This window comes from Xyrauchen texanus, chromosome 1 (assembly GCF_025860055.1).
Source record: "Xyrauchen texanus isolate HMW12.3.18 chromosome 1, RBS_HiC_50CHRs, whole genome shotgun sequence".
Taxonomy (NCBI): Eukaryota; Metazoa; Chordata; class Actinopteri; order Cypriniformes; family Catostomidae; genus Xyrauchen; species Xyrauchen texanus.
The window spans coordinates 44,552,887-44,574,661 of NC_068276.1; the positions used below are offsets into that span (position 1 = coordinate 44,552,887).

General features: G+C 41.5%; 1 protein-coding gene across 1 annotated transcript in view; it reads right to left on the reverse strand.

The window, feature by feature from the left end:
* LOC127659863 (neural-cadherin-like) overlaps nt 1–21,775 on the reverse strand; it is a 422,183-nt gene that overhangs the window by 134,035 nt on the left and 266,373 nt on the right. The window contains exons 20-22 of the mRNA XM_052149856.1: nt 20,984–21,168; nt 12,047–12,273; nt 2,807–3,084 (exon numbers count right to left, since the gene is read on the reverse strand). Coding sequence (XP_052005816.1) covers nt 2,807–3,084; nt 12,047–12,273; nt 20,984–21,168 — 690 coding nt within the window. The remainder of the gene's footprint in view (nt 1–2,806; nt 3,085–12,046; nt 12,274–20,983; nt 21,169–21,775) is intronic.

Sequence of the window (21,775 nt, forward strand, 5' to 3'; positions counted from 1 at the left end):
TCAAAATCTCCATTGTGTAGGTGCTTCTGAATAATAATAATATTCATAATAAAGTAAAACCTAGAGAAATGCAAGGGAAAAGACAACATGAAAATGGACATGGTGTAAAGATTTACACATTTAATTTATCTGCAACTTTCTAAAAACTCTCTGTCCTTGATGCTGCAGCTTTGGTTATGGTTCCTTTTGCTCTTAGATTACAAAGAAATCTTTGTAAAGTCCTTACTTTATTTTTTTATTATTATAATTTATTATTATAATTGTGGTTGCATTGCTAAACTATTGCTGCATTGGTGATCATGGTTCAGAGAGTTGTTAAGTATTCCCTTTCTCATCAACATGGAAACAAACAATTATCTCACACAACCCAAATACAGCAATTCTAATAAACCTTGCACGTGCATTTGAAGAACTGAATTAGATAGCAAGTTGGTCTCTCCTCAGTTTGGAAGATTTCATCATAGGTTAAGCAAGCTTTGATTATTATAATGTGTTTAGCCACAATATGTTTTATTATACTTGGAAATATTTTTTGTTAATTTACAGTATGCTATCATTTTGATATTTTAACTCCAACCCCTTACCCTAAATCTAACCACTTTTCGTCAATATGAAACACATAATAAACAGATACATTGACAGTCACAATTATTTTAGCTACATTATAATATAATGTGCAGGCATTATTATGAGAATGTGTTGCTATGAAAAAACTTATTGTTACTGATGTAAGCTCCGTTCCCTAATGGAAGGAATGAGATGTTGTGTCGATGATTTGACACTAGGGGTCACACTTGGGAGCCCAGACATCTCTGATATTTTGAGAAAAGGCCAATGGGAATTGGCGTGTGGGATTTGCATGCCACTCCCCCGAACATACAGGTATAAAAGGAATGACGCAGCAAACACACATTCAGGTTTCGCACTGAGGAGCCGAGCCAAAGACCCAGCGGTTGGATCTGTGTTGTGGCAAGAGGGACACATCATTACGTTCCCTACATCAGGGAACGGAGGTTACATCAGTAACCGAGATGTTCCCTATCTGTCACTCACTCGATGTTGACACTAGGGGTCCCAATGGAAAACGCCACAAGAACTGAACCGGGTTAAGCAGACTGGAGGTGCGAGATGGGCAGAATTCTGTGTGCCTCGTAGCCAGCGCAGCAAGCCGTCGCATAACTAACCCCAACACACTGCCAGGCATGAAGTGGTCCCCTATGCCCCGGGGAGCGGCTAACTGCTCAGAAGTTTAAGGACTGGCTGACCCAGCCATAGCCTTCTCTCTATTATTATTATTATAGAGAAGCCATAGCCTTCTCTCTACTATTATTATTATTGTGTCCACGGAGACCACACCCAATGGAGTGGGTGGGTGGGGATTCAACTAAGTGGAATACAATACACGGTCTTACCGGGTCAGAGCGGAAGCACGTTGTGCGGAGCGACACCGGGGTAGGTCCTACTTAAGGAGGGGAGGAGTTCCTACAAACAAGTTGACCAAGGAAGACGCGGTTTACCAGCAGGGAAACCATTTTGCGGAATATACATCACATGGGTTTGCCTAAGGAGACAACCAGCACATGTGGAGCACGTATGGGGGCCTAAGTGACGCACATACTGGGGTGGCGGCAAGCCTCTCCGAAGACTCGTCAGCCAAAGGGGAAAGGCGCTATTTGCAAGCGGTACACCCGGCCAGCTGACCCAAACTTACCTGTTTTTGTCACCTGATAACACACGGGATGAAACTGGCTCAACCCTGAGGTTATAAAACCTTGGCAAAGGTATTAGGTGTTGACCAGCCCGCAGCTCTACAGATGTCTGCTAGAGAGGTGCTGCGGGACAACGCCCAAGAAGCCGCAACACCCCTGGTAGAGTGGGCTCGCAGGCCAACATGCTGGACATGGTATGCTATGATGATGGCATCGATAACCCAGTGAGCAATCCTCTGTTTGGAGACAGCGCTTCCTTTCCGCTGTCCACCGAATCAGACAAAGAGCTGCTCAGATATTCTAAAGCTTTGCGTGCGATCCAAGTAGATGTGAAGAGCGTACACCGGACACAGCAACTCGAAGGCTGGGTCTGCCTCCTCCAGGGGCAGCACTTGCAGGTTCACCACCTGATCCCTGAAAGGGGTCATGGGAATCTTGGGCACGTAGCCCGGTCGGGGTCTCAGGATGAACTCCAGGCGCGGTTCGCTGACAGAAAATGCCTGCAGGTCTCCTACTCTCTTGATGGAGGTGAGCACCGTCTGGAGGGCGGTCTTTAAGGAGAGCACCTTTAACTCAACTGACTCAAGGGGCTCAAAGAGAGATCCCCGAAGGCCCTGAAGTTATAAAACCTTGGCAAAGGTATTAGGTGTTGCCCAGCCCGCAGCTTTACAAATGTCTGCTAGAGAGGCACCACGGGACAACAACGCCCAAGAAGCCGCAACACCTCTGGTAGAGTGGGCTCCATTCTCTCTCTCGCTCTCATATTTGTGAATAAGCTCAAAAGCGAGAAGATTGGCCTTACAAAGAGTGGCTTAGATCCATGCAAAATGTTCACTTGATCATTTTTATTTCATCTTTTATTTTCAACCTAATTCAATGTTTAGACATGACTTTTGGTTGTTTACTTTTGGCTCTATACGCTTGAATGTGCTTAGGAATCTGCTGCAGATAACAGACTGCTAATGGAAGTCTGCTATTGTGCACTCTGTTGTAAACCTCTCACAGTTGTCTTGCTTTTCAATTTACCAGTGAAATTTTGTAATTCTGGTAAGTTCTCAAGGTCTATCCTCACATAAGTATAAACTTTAATCTCTCACCTGTACCCACTCTGTGTGTCCACACAGACTCCTCCGTTGTGACAGGGGCTTCTGGGGTAGGCTGAGCAGCTCTGGTGGAGATGTTCTCGTAATGAGCAACTGCAAACAGCTGTGGCTTCCACGGTTACTGACACCAGAGCCACGCCACCTGAGTCGACCACTGTCGGTTTGTCAGTCACACTCAGGTGGCTGGTACAGCCCCCTCCTCCTCTGCAGTCAGTGTCAACACACTCATCTATATGAACCTGGGTTACATTGACCTGAAGAAATGACTGAAGCTGATGGGGTGAGAAAGAGTGGAGAAGAAAGAAAGAAAGGAAGGAAGGAAGGAAAGAAGGAAAAGAAAAGTTAGTCACAGGTAAAAAGCTTACTGAAAAGACCAGGGGCCTGTTCTTCATATGTCGCTTAAAACATCTGAGATGATATGTCTTCCAAATCTTCTAATTCCTCTCTAGCTAATTCTGCTCTTCAAACACATGAGCGAATTTGATCAGTAAATTGAGTTGTCTGAGATAATGGCACAATCTTGTGTTTACTGAAAAGGGCACTTGTGTCGTTACTCGAAAACATGATCAGCAATGCAGTGATTAGTTGGCGACATGACAGACCAATGTAATGACATCATAAACGTAAGGAAAAATATGAATATTATATAAATCATAACATGTATTTATTTCTTGATATACATTTTTATAAGACATTTGTTATTTGTATGTATAAATTGTAACTTTGTAAATTCATAAAAATATATAGGCCTATAAAGTAATTAAATTTATACAACAAGAAACAGTATTTATTTATTGTTTAATTTAACCCCGGCCAAACAGAAAGTGATCTTAAAAAAGAAAAAGGCCAAAGCGGCCGAAATAAAGAGAAAAGGCTGAAGATTTACAACTTTTTTTTTTGCCCCAGTGTATTTACCTATATGATGCACGAAGCCTGCATACTTGCATGGCCTGAAAACAAGGGAAATCATGAAAGTTTTTATTAATATTATTATGTAAGAGGGCTATACACTTTTCTAATGGCAGAAAAAATATTTTAAGTAGATTACTCCCTCACGACTAAAGCAGTACCTCTAAATGAGCAAAATTGGCTCTACCTGTTATTATATATAATATTACAAATTTAATTTATTTAAAATGATTAATAAAATTCTAATTATACTACATTTATTATTGCCTCTGCTGCCTGATAAAAACTTCCAGTATCTGCTTAGAAAGGTGCAATCTAATCCTGTTTACGTTAAATTAGACTGTACACTAGCAGGTTTGAGCTTACAGACTTGTTGCCATGACAGCAACTCAGAGATGTTCTTAGAAGAACCTAACAATCCATGATCAGGTCAAATCATTGACAGTGAAATCCAGATAACTCCCTAATCAATGTAGAATGGACCCCAGTTTAAACAAACATGTAATTCCACCATTATGTTTTTTTGTTTTGTTTTTGGTAATGCTGGTTAACGAAGAAAGCCACCAGCTTCTCATGTTTGGGGGAGTGGCATACATGTTGTACTAGGTCTTGCACCACAACTCATTTTTACCAATAAAACATGTTGTACTAGTGTAACGCTGGGAAGATTCAAGAGAGCTGGATCTAGGTGCAGCTAATGATTTTTAATGAAAATAAACAAACACAAATAACTGGTAGATACAGGAACAAATAAAACATCCACGATGGGAAACAAGAACATAAATAGGAGCAAACATCTACGAAGCGCACTGGTTAAACACGGGAGGTCAAACACATACAACAACTGACAACAAATAATCAAACAACAGGGCTTAAATACACAAAGGATAATAACTAAATGAAACACAGGTGAGGACAATGAAGGACAGCTGGCAGAGATGAGAGCAGGGAATTATGGGAAGTGTAGTCCAGGAACAGATGACAGGGGAGAAACCCAGGCCAGATAACAGTGAGTAGTGACAACTAGGTCTTGCACCGCAACTCATTTTTACCAGTAAAGTAAAAATGTATGAGAATCTGAAAATTTCTGGAAATACCTGATTGTGTGTTTGTGTGTGTGATATTTATAAATAATTCATAAAGTAAAATAAATATATTCATAAATATATATATACGTCCGTATCATACATTTGTTTCATTATACTGTATTTAATCTTTTTATGGAGTAAAACACTTAATTTCCAACAGTGTCTACATTTACCGAAAAGTCTTTAAAGCCAAACAACGAAGGCTTACATAAAGGAAACATTAAACAGAACACCTAAGAATGTCAAAAAAATTTTCTTTAACATTTCAGTTTAGTACATTTATTTCCCTGTAATTCAAATGTATATTTCAAACCCATATCATTTGGGCGTGGCCAATTAAACTATAATTCCAAATCATGAATTGAAAGGGAGACAATTCCTTTATTCTGAATTTTGCCAAACACTGGTTTACATGCAGCCTAATAATTAACCTTAATAAATAATACGACTGATAGCTCAGTCAGAATGAACATAAATCCATTTCCTATTTAGATTGAGACTTCTTTCTGATTGAAAGAGCTGGAATAATTGCCATGTAAACTTTTTAATATTCAGATTTTAAAATACCTTCTGTACATGCACAGTGCCATACATTACAACTTTCACAGTTATACAGATTGTCCTTTATTTAAAAACAACAAAAAAAATGTATTGCAAAATTATTGCTGAATAATTATTTTTCTGTATTCACACATTGGTTTTACTCACAAATATGTGCATAGTGAATGAGACCCAATGTGTTCATATCTTTCCAGACATACAAAACCATTACAGCATTAGATCTCATTGACTTCCTTTAATTAGCCTTTAATTGGTCTGGTGGAAAACTGTTCAAATGTACATTTGTATATGTTTTCAAATATGTGTGCTCCTACAGATCTACACACACACTTCACTGCACTACAGAGTCCCTGTGGATCAGATCCAGGAGTAGTGTTAAAGACACACAGACATCTGAAGCTGCAGAGATGCCTGGTGTTAAACATTCATGCACACACACTTGACTTTGTCTCCTTATCTTCTCAAGGTTCTTGGAATCTTAGCTTCATAGACTAATACAAACTGTGGATCGTTCATAGTGCATTCAGGTCTGACTCCTACGTACATGCCTACTTGAGGAGGTGATTTGCATGTATTACTTTAGAAGTTAAACACTGAGGTCTCACATTCCATTTGCACTCAGAGATACCAATAAACCATTACCTTATATCAGTCAGTTAAGCTCAGGTAACAGAAGCCTACTCATGAGAGCAGAAGCGCTCACTCCCACTACTTATCCATCTTCTGGACTCTTTCATTTCTCTCTCTTTGTCACTCTCTGTTTTGTTCTTCCTCTCCCTCTCCCCATCCCTAGGGGAGAGTGTTGAATGTCTTCTCTGTTAGCTAATTTATCAGAGACACCCACAGGTACTGGAACTACAATACCCAGAATTCCCTGAGGATGAATATCCCACAGAGACTTCATGAAAGCACAGAGAAGGAAACTCCAGAGATATACAAACAGGCATCTATATACACAAACGCTGTTAGACACAATTACTTTTCACCAGAGCTAATGATATTTGTGAAATCCCAACCATAATCTAAACTTAACCCTCTCATAAACTTGTTGATAGCAGTAGATTTAAGGAAAAACTAATATTTTTTCGTATTTAGGAGCATTTAAAATAGTGAGGATTAGGAATGAGGCACCATTTTTTAATTCAAAAACGGTTCCATTTACAATAATAAATAATAATAAAAAAAAACAATAAACAAAACTAAAAAAAAATTATATATTGATTTTCAGACTTTTGGTTCATTTGAATCTACAGCGTGAAACATACTAGTGTAGTCTGATTCCTGAATGAATGACTCTTTTGTGAGCCAGTTTATTTGAATCTACAACGTGAAACATACAGTGTCCAGTATGATCACTGTGGTCTGATTCCAGCTTCAATTTGTCAGAATTAGATTCCACATCTTGCAGTTTTGCGATGATGGAAATCTGGCAACCATGTATGGCGGGTATAGTCTACTTTTTAAAGCCACCTGACATGTGCCTTCATGTGCATGAATGGCTATTTGGTTAGTTTGTCGATGTAGGCAATCTTTTCACTACAGTTCAGCCGGCATCTGAGGTAAATTAGTTTACATTTAAATTATCTTTTCAAAACATAAGGGTGGGATTCACGGTTTTGATGGATACTTCTCAAGGCCAGTGGATATACTTTGTTAATAAAATCACCTGATTAATCACCTTGTCATTGGTCATATCGGTGCACAATTCAAATAATAGGAAGAGGTCATTCTGCACATTCTGTCTGTGGTATAAAGTCAAAATTGCCAAAAGTGGAGACGTGTTTTTCATTGGACAGCGACGATAACCTGTTTTTTTTTTTTTTTTAATCAGCAGAGTGAATCATATAGCACAACCTGTGTAGTCCCATTCCCTGAAGAATGACTATATACCACATTTGAATATACAGTGCGAAACAGACTGAATGTAGTCTGATTCCCAAATTAATCATTTTTATGAGCCAGTTCATTTGAATCTACAGCCTGAAACATACAGCGTGGCCAGTGTAGTCTGTTTCCCGAACGAATCACAAATATGAGCCAGCTTATTTAAATGTTCAGGTTGAAACATACAGCATGACCAGTGTAGTTCAATTCAAGAATGGATTACTTTTATGAGCTGCTTCATTTGAATCCACAGCACGACAAATGTAGTCTGGTTCCTGAACAAATGGCACTAATGGAATAATAGTACTAAAATAATAATTAATGGATCTGTTAAGGAACCATTTAGGAAGCACTTCAAATATCTGTTTTCAACATGTTTCATTATATTAGTGTGGAAATTTTTAAATACAAGCATAGCCCTCACAATTATTGCCAAGCCTTGCTACTCACACACACGCATACACAAACAATGGAAAAACTAAAGGAGGGTTGATGTTTTTGAAGGAAGAACCTTCTGGTTGGACCAATGGCATTTTCAAGTTTATTTTTGTATGATTCAAAACAACAAGTGCATTCTTAAAAAATAAATATTTGTGAAGAATGTTTTTAAAAGCTGCCAAAGGGTGATCTGGTGCATGAGTGAGAGTCTGTGAAGGACAGGGTGAGAAGTGGAACCACAAACCACATGGTAGCATCTTACATGACTGTGAGCTTTATTTTCAAAATAAAGACCAGACCTACTCTCTTGCTAAAGCAAGCCTGATGAAACAACATATTACATAAAAGAACAGGGTGGCAATCAATGGGAGGTGCCGCCCACCATAGCACTTAAAAGTTGTGACAAACTAAGTAGTAATTTCAAAATGATTCTGAGCGAGACAAGAGTGGGGAGGAAAAGAAAAGAAAAAAAAACAAAGCAAAAGAAAAGAAATAGTGTGAGTGTGCGCAAGTCAACAACTGCCTGAATAAAGTCGAACAAAAGGGCAGAGGCAAATGCGATGTCATCGCGTTTGATATGTAATTACAAAGATTTCTGCAAAAGCTGAGGTGATGAGATGTGTTTTTGAGAAAGGGCAGTGTAAAATGGCTGTGACAGCGAAGATCTAGCTGAAAGCATTAAAATAATTGTATTTCTTCTCTTTCATAATGTGCACTCAAATAGAGTGGAAGACTCATTGGGCTCTGATTAAACATAAAAGACAGTTCTAATTGTACTTTTTTTTTATCCCCACATGCTTGTTTTGTGTTTAGAGCTGCTCACAAGGTGCACTACATTTACATTTACATTTATGCATTTGGCAGACGCTTTTATCCAAAGCGACTTACAGTGCAATTATTACAGGGACAATCCCCCTGGAGCAACCTGGAGTTAAGTGCCTTGCTCAAGGACACAATGGTGGTGGCAGCGGGGCTTGAACCAGCATCATTCTGATTACCAGATTACCAGTTATGTGCTTAGACCACTACACCACCACTCCAGCACTATTTCTAGAACACGCCATACAGGTTTATTCTCTGGGTCTGAGTAAGGGGCCCTGTAAACGTACTTGCAGAAGGAAAACAGAAGGAATAGAATAGAACAGAATGTAGGTGTCTTGTGATGCTATTTGAAACAGTTGGAAGCTAATTGAACTTGACATGCAACTTGAAAAAACAGTGAGACGCGACAGTCAAATACATCCATCTAGCACATATTTACATTAGGAAAACAACTACAACCTCTCACGGTCAAATCATCAGGATTCATATGACTTTTCTAAATTTGGCTAATTCGTATGATATCGTATGACTGCACTCGTATGAATTGGTACATCTTTTAGTACAGCCAATGACGCTGGACATTGTTTCCATCTAATACATGGCAATTACTTGCATCCATCACACACAACAGCTTCCTATCATGTTTACACACTCTACTGATAGGTTAGGTTTAGATAAGGAGTTTGGATAAGGGCATAATATTAAAAAGCATGTCCTTAACATCTTGTGCGTGAAACTCGCGCTTAATTCCTCATTAGACATCCGGGCATTTGCACGTGATGAAATCGTACAAATTCATATGAACGAACATACGTAATAGCCAACTCGTAAAATGTACGAAATTTCATGAGACTGGGTTGGAAAAACAGCATAGATGGATGAAAAAACAACTGTGTGAGTCTTTTTTTTAACAAAAGTTGTAGATTTTTTAACAAAAGTTGTAGATTACTTTACTAAACACCTTAGTGCAAGCTTTGTATTTTAACTTTTTATCTTCACAGATTCACCACAAACTGTAAACTGAAAACCCTTCCCGTTCTTCTCTTTCCGTTTTTCATTGACTCCTAGTCTTTCATCAGGATTCACTATCACCACATGGACATTTCTTTTTATGTTTTTTCTATCTTGATGCAACAGGCTGTGTTTTTGCATCTGACACGTCCACAGAGTCATGAGTGTGTGTGTGTGTGTATTGCCGAGGGGTGTTAGGGGTGAGATGGAAGGGCAGACCCCTGGGAGTTGAGCAGGGCCGCAGGGGAATCCTGGTCTTTTTAAAGTATGTGTTTGCCATCAGGAGAGGGAGGTGGAAAGTAGGAGGAAGAAAGAGGTCTGTTGGAGATCATGGTGGTGTATTAAGGATAATTTAAATGTTACAGACACAAGGAGGCTTCTCTCTGTCAGTCTCCCTCCTGCTGTTCTCACACGTTTTTTCAGACTCTCTGTCTCTCGCTCTCTCTTTTCTCTACTTGAAAGCAAACATAACACGCCCTACTTGACACATCCAGCATACTGACATGCAGAGAATTCAGTCTTCATACCAACACAAAATAGAAAAATGCAATTACATCAGATTCAGATGCAATAGCATGTGCATGTATATAAGTATGAGTATGCGCTGTCTGTTCTCTCCTACCCTTCCAATTCTGATCTTTCTCTGAACACTGACAATGCATGTATGTTTCAGACATCATTATAAACACAATAGTGGCAATTTTAATTTTATCAAAAAATCTTTTCTTTCCCTGTGTGTATGAGTGGAGACAAAACGACTCACTTTCCATACCAGTGAGTTCATCTGTAATTAACTCTCTAAATATTCACTTTCTTCTCCCAGTAATGGAATGAACTGCAGGAAAGGCAAACAAATAAGAGTAGGAGAACTCTTAAGGAGTGAAAATTAGAAGAAAAAATAAATAAATAAAAGGAAAGTTTTGTCTAGAATTTCCCAGGATTACAATTCCAATTATTAATAACCCCTAGCCTCCATCAGCTCTCCTTTTCACCATCTCAGATTGTGCCCAGACGGAATCTGCATGCACAGAACATTACAGAATAGTAGAACAGTATAGCTAAGTAATAACAGTTTGTTATTGAAGACAAAGTGTGCAATTTGTAGTATTTGGAATAAGCCAAAGGTGTTACTGCGCTTATACTTTTTACTCAAATATAATAGACTTATGGTATATTGCTTGTATGTTTCAAAGACACTTGCAATTAATTTGTAATGTACTTGTAACACAAATAAAGTACACTTTAATATCACTAATCAAGCATATAATTACCCTACACAGGCATATACTTAAAGTATACTTGAAGTGGTTCCAAGTTAGCACACAAAAGTACATTAAATACACTTAAAGTTATGCTTTACTACAATTAAATTACAACTAAAATATACTTGGTACAAAATTAGTGGTTCCAAAATAGCAAATTAAAGTTAACTAATCATTAACACACTTGAAGCATACTGATAATTAGTCAGGCTTCAAGTATACTTAGCATTTTTGTTTTCATTAGGGTTGTTTTAGAAGAAAAATTTTTTAGTTTAAAGTTATTAAGTAAGTACTTAGTATATGCACTGACAACTGCATTTTGCATTGAATGACAAAAAGTAATTTATCTTTACTGAATTTTCTATGAATATAATGTTTCCTTTGAAATGTGAAAAATCTCATTTGAAATTAATAGTTTATTAATTGTTTACTGTATAAACATAAAATCCATGATTCAAGTAAAAACCTTATGTACTTTTTTAGACATGTTTGAATAAATGAACATGGGAATCCATAGAAGTAATCAGTTTTGATATTTCAAAATTGAATTAGCCTTGTAGTGTTTAGTAAACTGACCAGCAGCAGATAAAGAACTATTGCATAGAACATGCCTGTTCACCCTCAAATTATTCCAAACATGTATGATTTTATTTATACATTTTTATAAGGAACACAAAAGGACAAATTCTTATGAATACTTTGGCCCATCTTTTCAATACAATGGCAGTTAATAGTGACTCAATTTAAAGATTCATTCTGCATGAAAATGAGTGCTATAAGAGGCTTGTGGTACACATGTTCAAATGAGAATTTGTGATGTTTTAGAGGTAAACAAAGCAAGCTCTCATAACACAATTGCCACTATGAATGAGCCCAGCTTATAAAGCTCATGAATGCACAAACAGGGAAAGAGGAAACAACAGGGTTTAAATAGACAGACACGAAGATGACAAAATAACAAACAGGTGCGGACAATAACACCGAGACGGCAGTGATGAGGGCCGGGAATGAAGGGAAGTGTAGTTTCTTTGACAAGGACTAGTGAAAAACAAGGGGCGGACAACAAGGAAAACGTCACATGGAATGTGATAAGTGAAACAGAAAACACGGGGCAGACAACAAGGGATCGTGACAATAAGTTATTGCAGTAAAAGCACTCATGCTTTTGGAGTGGTTCATAGATAAAAAAAAAATGTATATGCTTTATACAAGGTCAGATATCTCTAGATCAATATTAACATCCATTCCACAAGCCTTACTTTCTGTTTATGAGCTGCGAGGTATCCGTGCACTTTCTCAGTCCTGAGGAATGGCACACTGTGTATGGCGAACCTCAAATCCAGAGTCTTGTCCCGCACCTCCACCAGACTGAAAATGTTGATGTCGTCTGCCCCCACAGACAGCATTTCTGACAGGAAGTCTCCGAGCAACTCGTATCTGCTCCTAAGATTGCCACGGCGTTCCATGAAATCCACAGCAGAGATATCTGTCAGAAACACAAACATACAACAATGCATTAAAACCATAGAAATTTGACCTAAACTACAAGACCCTCGGAGCCTTGCAAACGGGGGAAAATACAGCACCATTACTAATACGGCAGTGAACTGTGGTGCAGATCTCATAAATGCATGGTCAAGTTTTCCCTCATCAACACATCTCCTCGTCATTAAGTGAGGTTAGAGCCTGCCAGTGGCTGTTCGCTCAAACTCCAGTTGACAGGCCATGTCAAAAGGTCTAAGATGAGAGCTCAATCTACTGCATGCTGCAAGTCTTTGTCATTCTGGTAATGGGTCTTGGCTGTACTTTATGGTTGTGGTCACGGCTCCCCAATCGCATCATTATAAATTTGGCCACAGCAAATTGTGAAGATGGTCAACCATTTGACCATTGACTATTCTAATTGGGATGCTTACCCTTAAGTGTAAGTGGTTGAATAGTTGCCTCAGGGGAGGTGTTAGACCAACTTAGAGGGACTCCATGCTCAGTCTGTCCCCAGGCTGAGACAGCCTCCCTTGGGGCCCTTTTTGGAGAGTGTCAGGGGTGTCATGGATTGCACTGACACTTCAAAAACTCACAAAAGAGGGAGGGGCATGTTGGGGGAAATTTTACCTAGAATGGGACTCCCTGTTAGTGACCCTCCCATGCCCCTCCCACTTTGGAAACCATGGGAACCATATGTGGCAACAAACTTTGGGGGGAATAAACAGTTATTTTTAGCCAATGTTAAACACCAAAAAACAGTTCTGAATTCTTCAATAATTTTGCAATCGTGGCATGATATTACTAGTAGAAAAGAATTTCATTGCATCTGTCTCTACGGCCAAAATGCTATGCTGTAATAGGGCAATCGCCATGTCTGATGGGGCACCGTGATCACACGCAAAGCATATGAACAAGTCATAGAAATTAAAACATTTATGACTTTTAATTTGAAACTGTCCACAGTCCAATGTTTTCCAGAGCACTTACACACTGGATAACATGCAACACGCACAGACCTGATCATTTAACATAAAAATCACACTGACAATGAAAACTAAAAACATTATATTATGTATAAAATAGCCCCTGAATAATCACAAAAATACAAATACTGAACGTGACAACAAATAAAATAACAGCAGTGTATCTAAAATCAGCAAGAAGTAAAGCTGAGCCCTACACACTAATCTACATAATTTATTCATAACGCAAATCATTGCTGGAACTAGAGTGCAGCTTCTTGTCATAGTTTTATTAGACAGGAATGAATTCAGACACTGGCAATATAAAGACACACACACAAAAAAGAAAAAACCTCACATTAAGTGAAAATACGAGCAATTAATCTGGAAAATAACCAAACCATACTATCTGCAAAGATGTCCGCTCTCAGGTATGTGTGTTTTCTTTGTGTTTGATGGTTATTTATATCTTCAGCTTTAGTGTGGAACAACCGTTATAATTTGGATAAATGACAAATAACTAGATTATATAATTCTCCACCATTAAAATCGTAATACAACGTCTCATTGCATCAGCTCACAAGAGAATTAGCTTTAATAAGAGAATTATGATTAATTCTAGAGACTCTCAAGTGGGTCCTGTTATGCTACTGTGAAAGGTTTCACTGGTCTACAGTACACAGTATGATCTGTCTGTATCCACGTACAGATATTTAATAAAAATATACTCCTTGAACGGGAGTCTGTGCAAAGCACGGTTCACGTGGGCGGGTGCCTGGCGAACTGAATCGCATAGCCGAGTCAGACAGTCCTGATCAGTCATGTCCCCAAGCTCCATGTGAGGGAGATCAAGGGATCAATCATGTTGGACGTACCGGCGGGTGGGGCTGAAACTGCCAAAGAGAAACGGTGCCCAATGGTCAAGATACAGTCCGTGGACACCAACTGTATGGCCCAGGAAGTGAGAAAACTACTCTTAACAGATCCTGTGTAGCGGGTTTCCGACTTCCTGGGCTGCCCGTCTCAGGGGCGCTTTTAAGCCTTCCTTGGGTTCACCACCCGCCCCCCGGCAGGCTCATTGACTCTCGTCCGTGCTCGAGGCAACAGCGGCTCGCCTTACAGCTAGCCTGCCTATCCTCTAGAGCTCGAGGTGGATGAGCTCACCACTGCATCGGAGAGCGTGGCGTCTGACGCCGATGACTCCCCTGGGCTGATGCCTTCGGGCCAGCACACCCAGGCTAAGGCTGACGCGCAGATGTCCGATATGTTTGCCTGGGCCGCAGCCAGCATGGGGCTGGAGTGGAACCCTCCGTCCTCCCCACAGCCATCGCGGTTGGATGACTGGTTCCTGGGGGCTCCGTGCCGCTAACAGCCGCGCACACCCCCTCCCCCCGGTCCCGTTTTTCCCGGAAGTGCATGATGAGCTGAGGTCTGCATGGAGGGCACCCCTCTCCACATGTCACAAAGCCACTCGCTCATTCGCTCTCGCTACCCTCGATGGCGGAGCGGCCCAAGGGTACACAGCGATTCCCCAGGTGGACAGGGCTGTTGCGCTCCACCTGTGTCATGAAAACCCTACCATCTGGTGGGGTCGCCCTGTACTCCCCTCCAAGTCCTGTAGGACAACGTCTTCATTGACTGCCAAAGCCTACAACGCCACTGGACACTCCGCTTCCGCCCTGCATGCCATCGCCCTCCTGCAAGTCCACCAGGCCAAGGCACTGAAAGAGCAGCACGGGGGTAGCCCTGATCCCGACTTGCTGCAGGAACTGCGTTCAGCATCCGACCTCGCCCTCAGAGCCACAAAGGTCACGGTGCAGTCACTCGGGCACCCAGCAGGAAGTTGATCTGCCCAGGGACCAAGACCTCTCAATCCCCCGGTGGAGGGCCGGGAAGAGAATCTTTCGTTGAATTTATTTCATTTGCCTTGACGGGGCTGCAGTACCCACATTCTCAGTAAAAGAGATATTTCCTTTGTCACTGGGTCACCTGGCCCAGCAAATGCCGCTCTCATGGCACTCTGCCACCACACCTAAACGGTCCCGGCACACTGGACGCAGACCCCCCACCCTCAGCCCCACGACTGCTCCCCAGAGGCCGGTTCTGACGAGTCCAGAGGACGCCACTACAGGCCCTCCTCCTCAGTCACTAACCCACCCCCTGCTGGGTGTGCAGAGCAAGGTAAGTGCTTCAAGTCTCTTCTCAGCAGCAGAGTCTTGGAATGTGTCCGCTCCTCCCAACGCCATATTACCTGCTCCGTCCCGCTGCGAAGCGCCGCCGGTTACTTAAAAATAATTGTCCCTTTTTTGCCCCTAGCACGGAGCTTGGATGCATGGCTTTCACATCCCAACCTGTAACGCTGGCTGCCCCCGGACCATTCGACTCGGTTACGCAATTCAGCTATCACAACAACGCTGGCCCAGTGGAGAGTGGAAGCTTCACCTCCAGTTGGTCCAGCTGATTTGGGAACAATTCGGCAAGGCCCAGGTAGACCTGTTTGCCTCCCGAGAGACCTTCCATTGCCCGCTCTGGTATGCCCGAACAGAGGCTCCCCTCGGGGCAGACACACTGTCACACAGCTTGACCTAGGGGCTGAGCAAGTATGCATTTCCCCCAGTGAGCCTTTTTGCACAGGTGCTGTGCATGGTCAGGGAGGACTAGGAACAAGTCATCCTAGTGGCTCCCTACTGTCCCACCCTGGTCTGGTTCTCAGACCTCGTACTCCTCACGACAGCCCCTCCCTAGTGAATTCCCCTGAGGAAAGACCTTCTTTCCCAGGGACGGGGCAAGAACTCATCAAACTACTCGAATGAAAAAACACAAAATGGGTGTAGTTTTAAAAACTTTCCAATGCATATAGGCAATATAACAAGTCTGAACAGTTATTTTTAATTTGCTGACAAATTAGATGTGTTCCGTTTTCAAAATGTATGAAATATGATTATTTACTGTACACACACTGTCAAACATACGGTCACTTCATGCCGATTGGAAAGGTTGTGAGAAAAATACAACATATATTATTTCACATATCAAACTATTATTAAGTTAAACCTCAATTAATAATTTAAAAAAAGATTCAAGAGTTTATAAGCTTTAAACAGACATATTTTATCGCATTTTACATGTAACTTCATAAAACGCAAACAGAATATAAAATCACCAGATGCTATCGATTAAAACTATTGTTTTTATGGTCCCAAGTCCAAATTCAATGTATTATAATGCATAGATCTCAAAATAATCTTGGATACAATGCAACCCTCAGATATCAAGTTGGTTTTGGGTGAGAACAAACCAGAATATATCTCCTTTTCCCCTGTACATCTTGCCATTTCAATGATCATGATTTCAAGTTCGATTACACTTCTTAGTGATTGACGCATGCACAGAGCACTAGATGGCACTATTGGAAGTGTAATCGATCTAGAAATCATGATCACCAAGGAGACTATCAAAGGCGAGATCTGTCAAGATTTATAGTGAAAAAGGACCTCCTTTTTTCACTATAAATCTTTTGTGGTCTTTGTGGTCTTTTCTCACCCAAAACTGATTGTATTGCTACAGATGTCATTAAATAACTCACTGCTGTCTTATGGATTACATTATTTCTGCCTTTATGTGGTTTTTGAGCTTTAAATTTCTGGCCTCCATTCAGTTACATTATATGCACCTACAGAGCAGAGATCCTCTTCTGAAAATTGTTGTTTGTGTTCTGCAGAAGAAATAAAATCACACACATCTGAGATGGCAAGAGGGTGATTAAAAATTACTGCGTAAAGACTGACAACACTGTACTGTTCTGTACTGTTAATACTAAATCAGAAATATATATCATACAGCTTCAAAAATGCGATTCAAATTATTTGAAATGCCCAACATAATCCACTGAAACTATTTAAATTAGGGATGTAAAGAGATTAAAGAAAATAAATGCATTTACTGTACATAAACACACACAGCAGTCACAACAAATCATTGAAGTTATGCATATTTCAAGATGTCACCATCATCTCTGGTATGTCTTTGTAACACGTACATATGGTAAAATCTGAAATGTTGATAACATAACCATGTACAACTCACAAGAGCTCTCATAAGCACGTGCCCCAGACAACTATTTGCAGTTGTTCCATTCCTGTCATAAATTCAGTTCAGCACTGCTGAAATCAAAGAAAAATCGCTTTATAGGCTTATATGAGTGTGCTGTTGGCTTACATTCTGGCATTCTGTCTCCCACAAGTCCTTTCGCCCCACTTTAATAACCTTAAAACTACAAAATCCTTAGCCATGGTCCATTATCAAAGTCTTTTCAACACAATCTTGTTTTCATTAAAATGCTGGCAGTCATAATGTTAGCACCAAAGCCAATATGCCCATGAGTTTTACTGCCTCAATATGGCACACTATCAACACTGATCCAGATTTCAGACCAAGTACATCAAACTACTTTAATGTCTTTGATTGAAATAAGCACTGAACATAGACTATGTAGTGCTTTATACAGAATGCCAAATATTAAGAGTCAAATTAGTTCAAGAGCCTTTAAAATTTAGTAAATTAGAAATAACATTTATAGATTAATTACTTGTAAACGTCTTGGTTACTGGCATAACCTCCATTCCTTGATGGAGGGAACTAGACGTTGTGTCGATGAGTTGACACTAGGGGTCGCTCCTGCGGAGCCCAGACACCTCTGATCTTGAGAAAAGACCAATGGAAATTGGCGTGTGTAATTTGCATGCCACTCCCCAGGACATACGGGTATAAAATGAGTGATGCTACAAACACACATCAGGTATCACACTGAGGAGCCGAGCCAAAGACCCAGCCATTTCAGCAGTTGGTTCAGTGTTGTGGCAGGAGGGACACAGTGTCTCATTCCCTACATCAGGGAACGGAGGTTACGTCAGTGACCGAGACGTTCCCTATCTGTCATTCACTCAACATTGTGTCGATGAGTTGACACTAGTGGTCCGAATGGAAAACGCCACAAGAGCTGAACCGAGACTGGTGGTGCGAGACGGGCAGACCTCTGTGTGCCTCGTAGCCAGCGCAGCAAGCCATCGAATAACTACTCCCAACACACTGGCAGGCATGAAGCAGTCCCCTGCACCTAGGGGAACGGCTAACTGCTCAGGAGTATAAGGACTGGCTGGCCCACATCAAATCGTGCTTCCTTAATACTTACCGTCCACTGCATCATGATGTGCCGATATAGCGGCTACATACACTTTCAAGATAGGGTGGGACAGCCATCCCTCCAACTTTTCCAGCAGAAAGGAAAGCACTGACCCTACTGTGCATCTCTGGGGGTCTTCACCTCAGGAAGAACACCACTGAGTGAACAGACGCCACTTCATGCCATAAGGACGCCTTGTTGAGGGGGCCCTGGCCTGATTGATCGTGTCTACCACCGCGGGTGGTAGGCCACTTACTTCCCGTCCAAGTGCCAGACATGGAGATACCAGAGGTCCAGACGCGGGTGCCAGATGGTGCCCCGTCCCTGAGGAAGAAGGTCCTTCCTCAGGGGAATTCGCCAGGGGGGCTGTCGCGAGGAGCATAGGTCTGACCAAGGGCTGAATAGACGACGACAAGCCTGCGTGACAAGGATGCAGTGTGTGCCGTGGCGCCTTGCTCATCTCTCGACTCGGGCCTGTAGCCAGTGCTGAAGTGGTCTCATATGCATCAACCCAAGCGGCGTGACCATCTCTAAGGATGACATATGCCCAGGAGCCTCTGAAAGGATTTCAGTAGGACCAATATTTTCTGTCTGAACACATGCAGACAGTCCAGCACTGACTGCGCACGCTCATTGGAGAGTCTACTCCATACTGAGAAAAGAGATTCTCTGAACCAGGGCGAGCTTGCTCTTTACCCGAAGCCGCAAGCAGCTGAGGTGCCTGAGCACCAGGTCCCTGTGCACACACAACATGTCCTGCGAGTGAGCTAGGATTAGCCAGTTGTCGAGATAGTTGAGGATGCAGGCGCCGCAAACCAATGCTGATGCCAGACGCTTGCTAAAATGCATTTCTGCGCGAGTATCTCGGTGGGAGTCTGTGCAGAGCCTGGTTCAGAACTTGCAGATCTGGGCTTGGCCGCAACTCACCACCTTTTTTAGGTACGATGAAGTAGGGGCTGTAAAACCCCTTCTTCACCTCGGCTGGAAGGACAGGCCTTACTAACCTGGGGAGTCACCGAGCACCCCGTGGCAGCCACACCGTCGAGGGTAGTGAGAGAGGACGAGCCCGCGAACCAGGTCCGGGCAGTAAAAGGTGCCCGCCGCGATCCCGTGAGCTCAACATGCACTTCCGGGAGGATTCCACTCCATCCCGACGCTCAAAGCTGCCTGGGCAAGCATGACAGACTGAACCAACCCACTCTCCGATGCTGTAATCGAAAGCTCATCTACTTCACGAGCCGCAAATGCAACCGCGAGCTCGCCCGGCGGTCACATCGCAAACTCGGTGGGGCAAACTAGCGTGCTGGGGAATGGGAGATCTGTGGTGGATTTCCCGGTGGAGAAGCTCCCATTGAAATCCCCAAATCGCCCCCAGTGCTAACCAACCCCACCTCATACCCGTGGGTAGAAGGACCGAGTCGGGGAGCCACTGGAGTGGCTTTCCCTCTTACGAGAGAAAGCTGCAACCGCAACGTTACCAGAATCATGCCTTCGCAGTGAGAGCATGATCCATCCACAAGCGCTGTCCCTGCGTGGGCAGTGCCCAACATGAGAGGCAACGGTAGTGGCCGTGGGAAGCGGAGAGGTAACCATCGCAACCAAGTAACATACACAAACGAAAAGGGCATCTTGAAAAATAGGTTTTTCATTTGCGCTACTCTTTTAGAGAAAATTAAACACTTTTATGTGTTTATATATATATATATATATATATATATATATATATATATATATATATATATATATAGCGAAGTTGTTCACTCCGTAGTTTTCTGCTACTGAAGCGCCCAGGGGTATTTGCTCACCACAATCGTGGTGTGCGAGGGGGAGGACAGCATGAATGCGCCATAGATCCAACAGCATAGAGAGATGAATGGAGGCGGCAGAGGAATTCAACTCTGTGGACTTGCTCACTCGGCTCCGAAGAAGATATCTGATGTGTGTTTGCAGCATCACTCTTTTATACCCGTTTGTCAGGGAGAGTGGCATCCATTTCCATTGACCTTTTCTCAAGATCGGAGATGTCTGGGCACCGCAGTAGCGACCCCTAGTGTCAACTCATCGACACAACGTCGAGTGAGTGACACATAGGGAACTATAGTTGCATACTATACTGAATACAGTATCTACAGTAATTTTTATTTCCTGACCAATCACACTGCAACATGCAAGTATTACACTGATTACAGCACTGATTTCAATGGAAAACAGTAGCTAACAATGTAGGTCAATGTACCATTTTCAAACATATATTGTACATTTTTATATATGTTTAAAGTTTATCAATGCATAAATTGACAGCCGAAGCTAACATTATTAACAAAGCAAAATCTGAGTTGAATTTGTATATTACATAGTTTAAGCTGAATTAATTGCTGAAAATTGTGCCGAAGAAAAATAAATGTCTTCTCAAAACAGAGCTGTATTGCAAGCAAGTAAACATTGTAGCACAAATAACTGAGGAAGTCGTTGTGGCTTTCCAAATTCATAAGGTGGTTATGCATGACTTTCCTACTTCAAACAGCACTAAAGCATGCATTACTCTTAAAGGAAAAGAGAACCTGTACCTGCTAATCGAAGAGAGGCAGAGTTGTAGATGGCATCGTCACGTAGCTCTCTCACATCCACCTTCACACTAGAGACCACATCTGGCCAAACACCATCTGAGACTCGCACCTGAAAGTCATAACTTCCAGGTAGGGCATTCTCCTTTATGATGAGGAATCCTGTCCTCTTATTTAGGATGAAATAACTGCAGGTATGAGAAATATAACAGGATTACATCATTGAATATCAACATTTTATTTTATTTCATATGATTTTTTTTTTCTTATATGCCTTGCTGCCTTGCCGCAACCCGACTTCGGATAAGCAGTTGAAGATGGATGGATGGACGGATGCCTTGCTGCTGTTTTTAAAATATATTAAAAACAGCAGCAAGTCAAATAAAGAAATCAAATGAAAAAAAAAAGAAAATGTCAGATTTTCAATGTTGTAAACCTGTTATGTTTTCACACACACACACACACACACACACACACACACACACACACACACACACACACACACACACACACACACACACACACACACACTCACGTATATGAAAATGCACTTGTGTTATATCTGTTTATATATATATATAAAAAGATGTAACACTATCGTATTTTCAGGGTACTTTATGTCCTTGCCAAAACCAACAAAAACCAACAGCTCATGAATGAGACCAAATACACAACAGAAAAATAAGCAATACAAACAAACACTACAATTAAGTGATGAAAATTCAATGTCACTGTATCAAAAATGAGGGGGTAGAGTGAATGCTAAGAGTGATTCTGGGTTAGCAATAGGAAAGT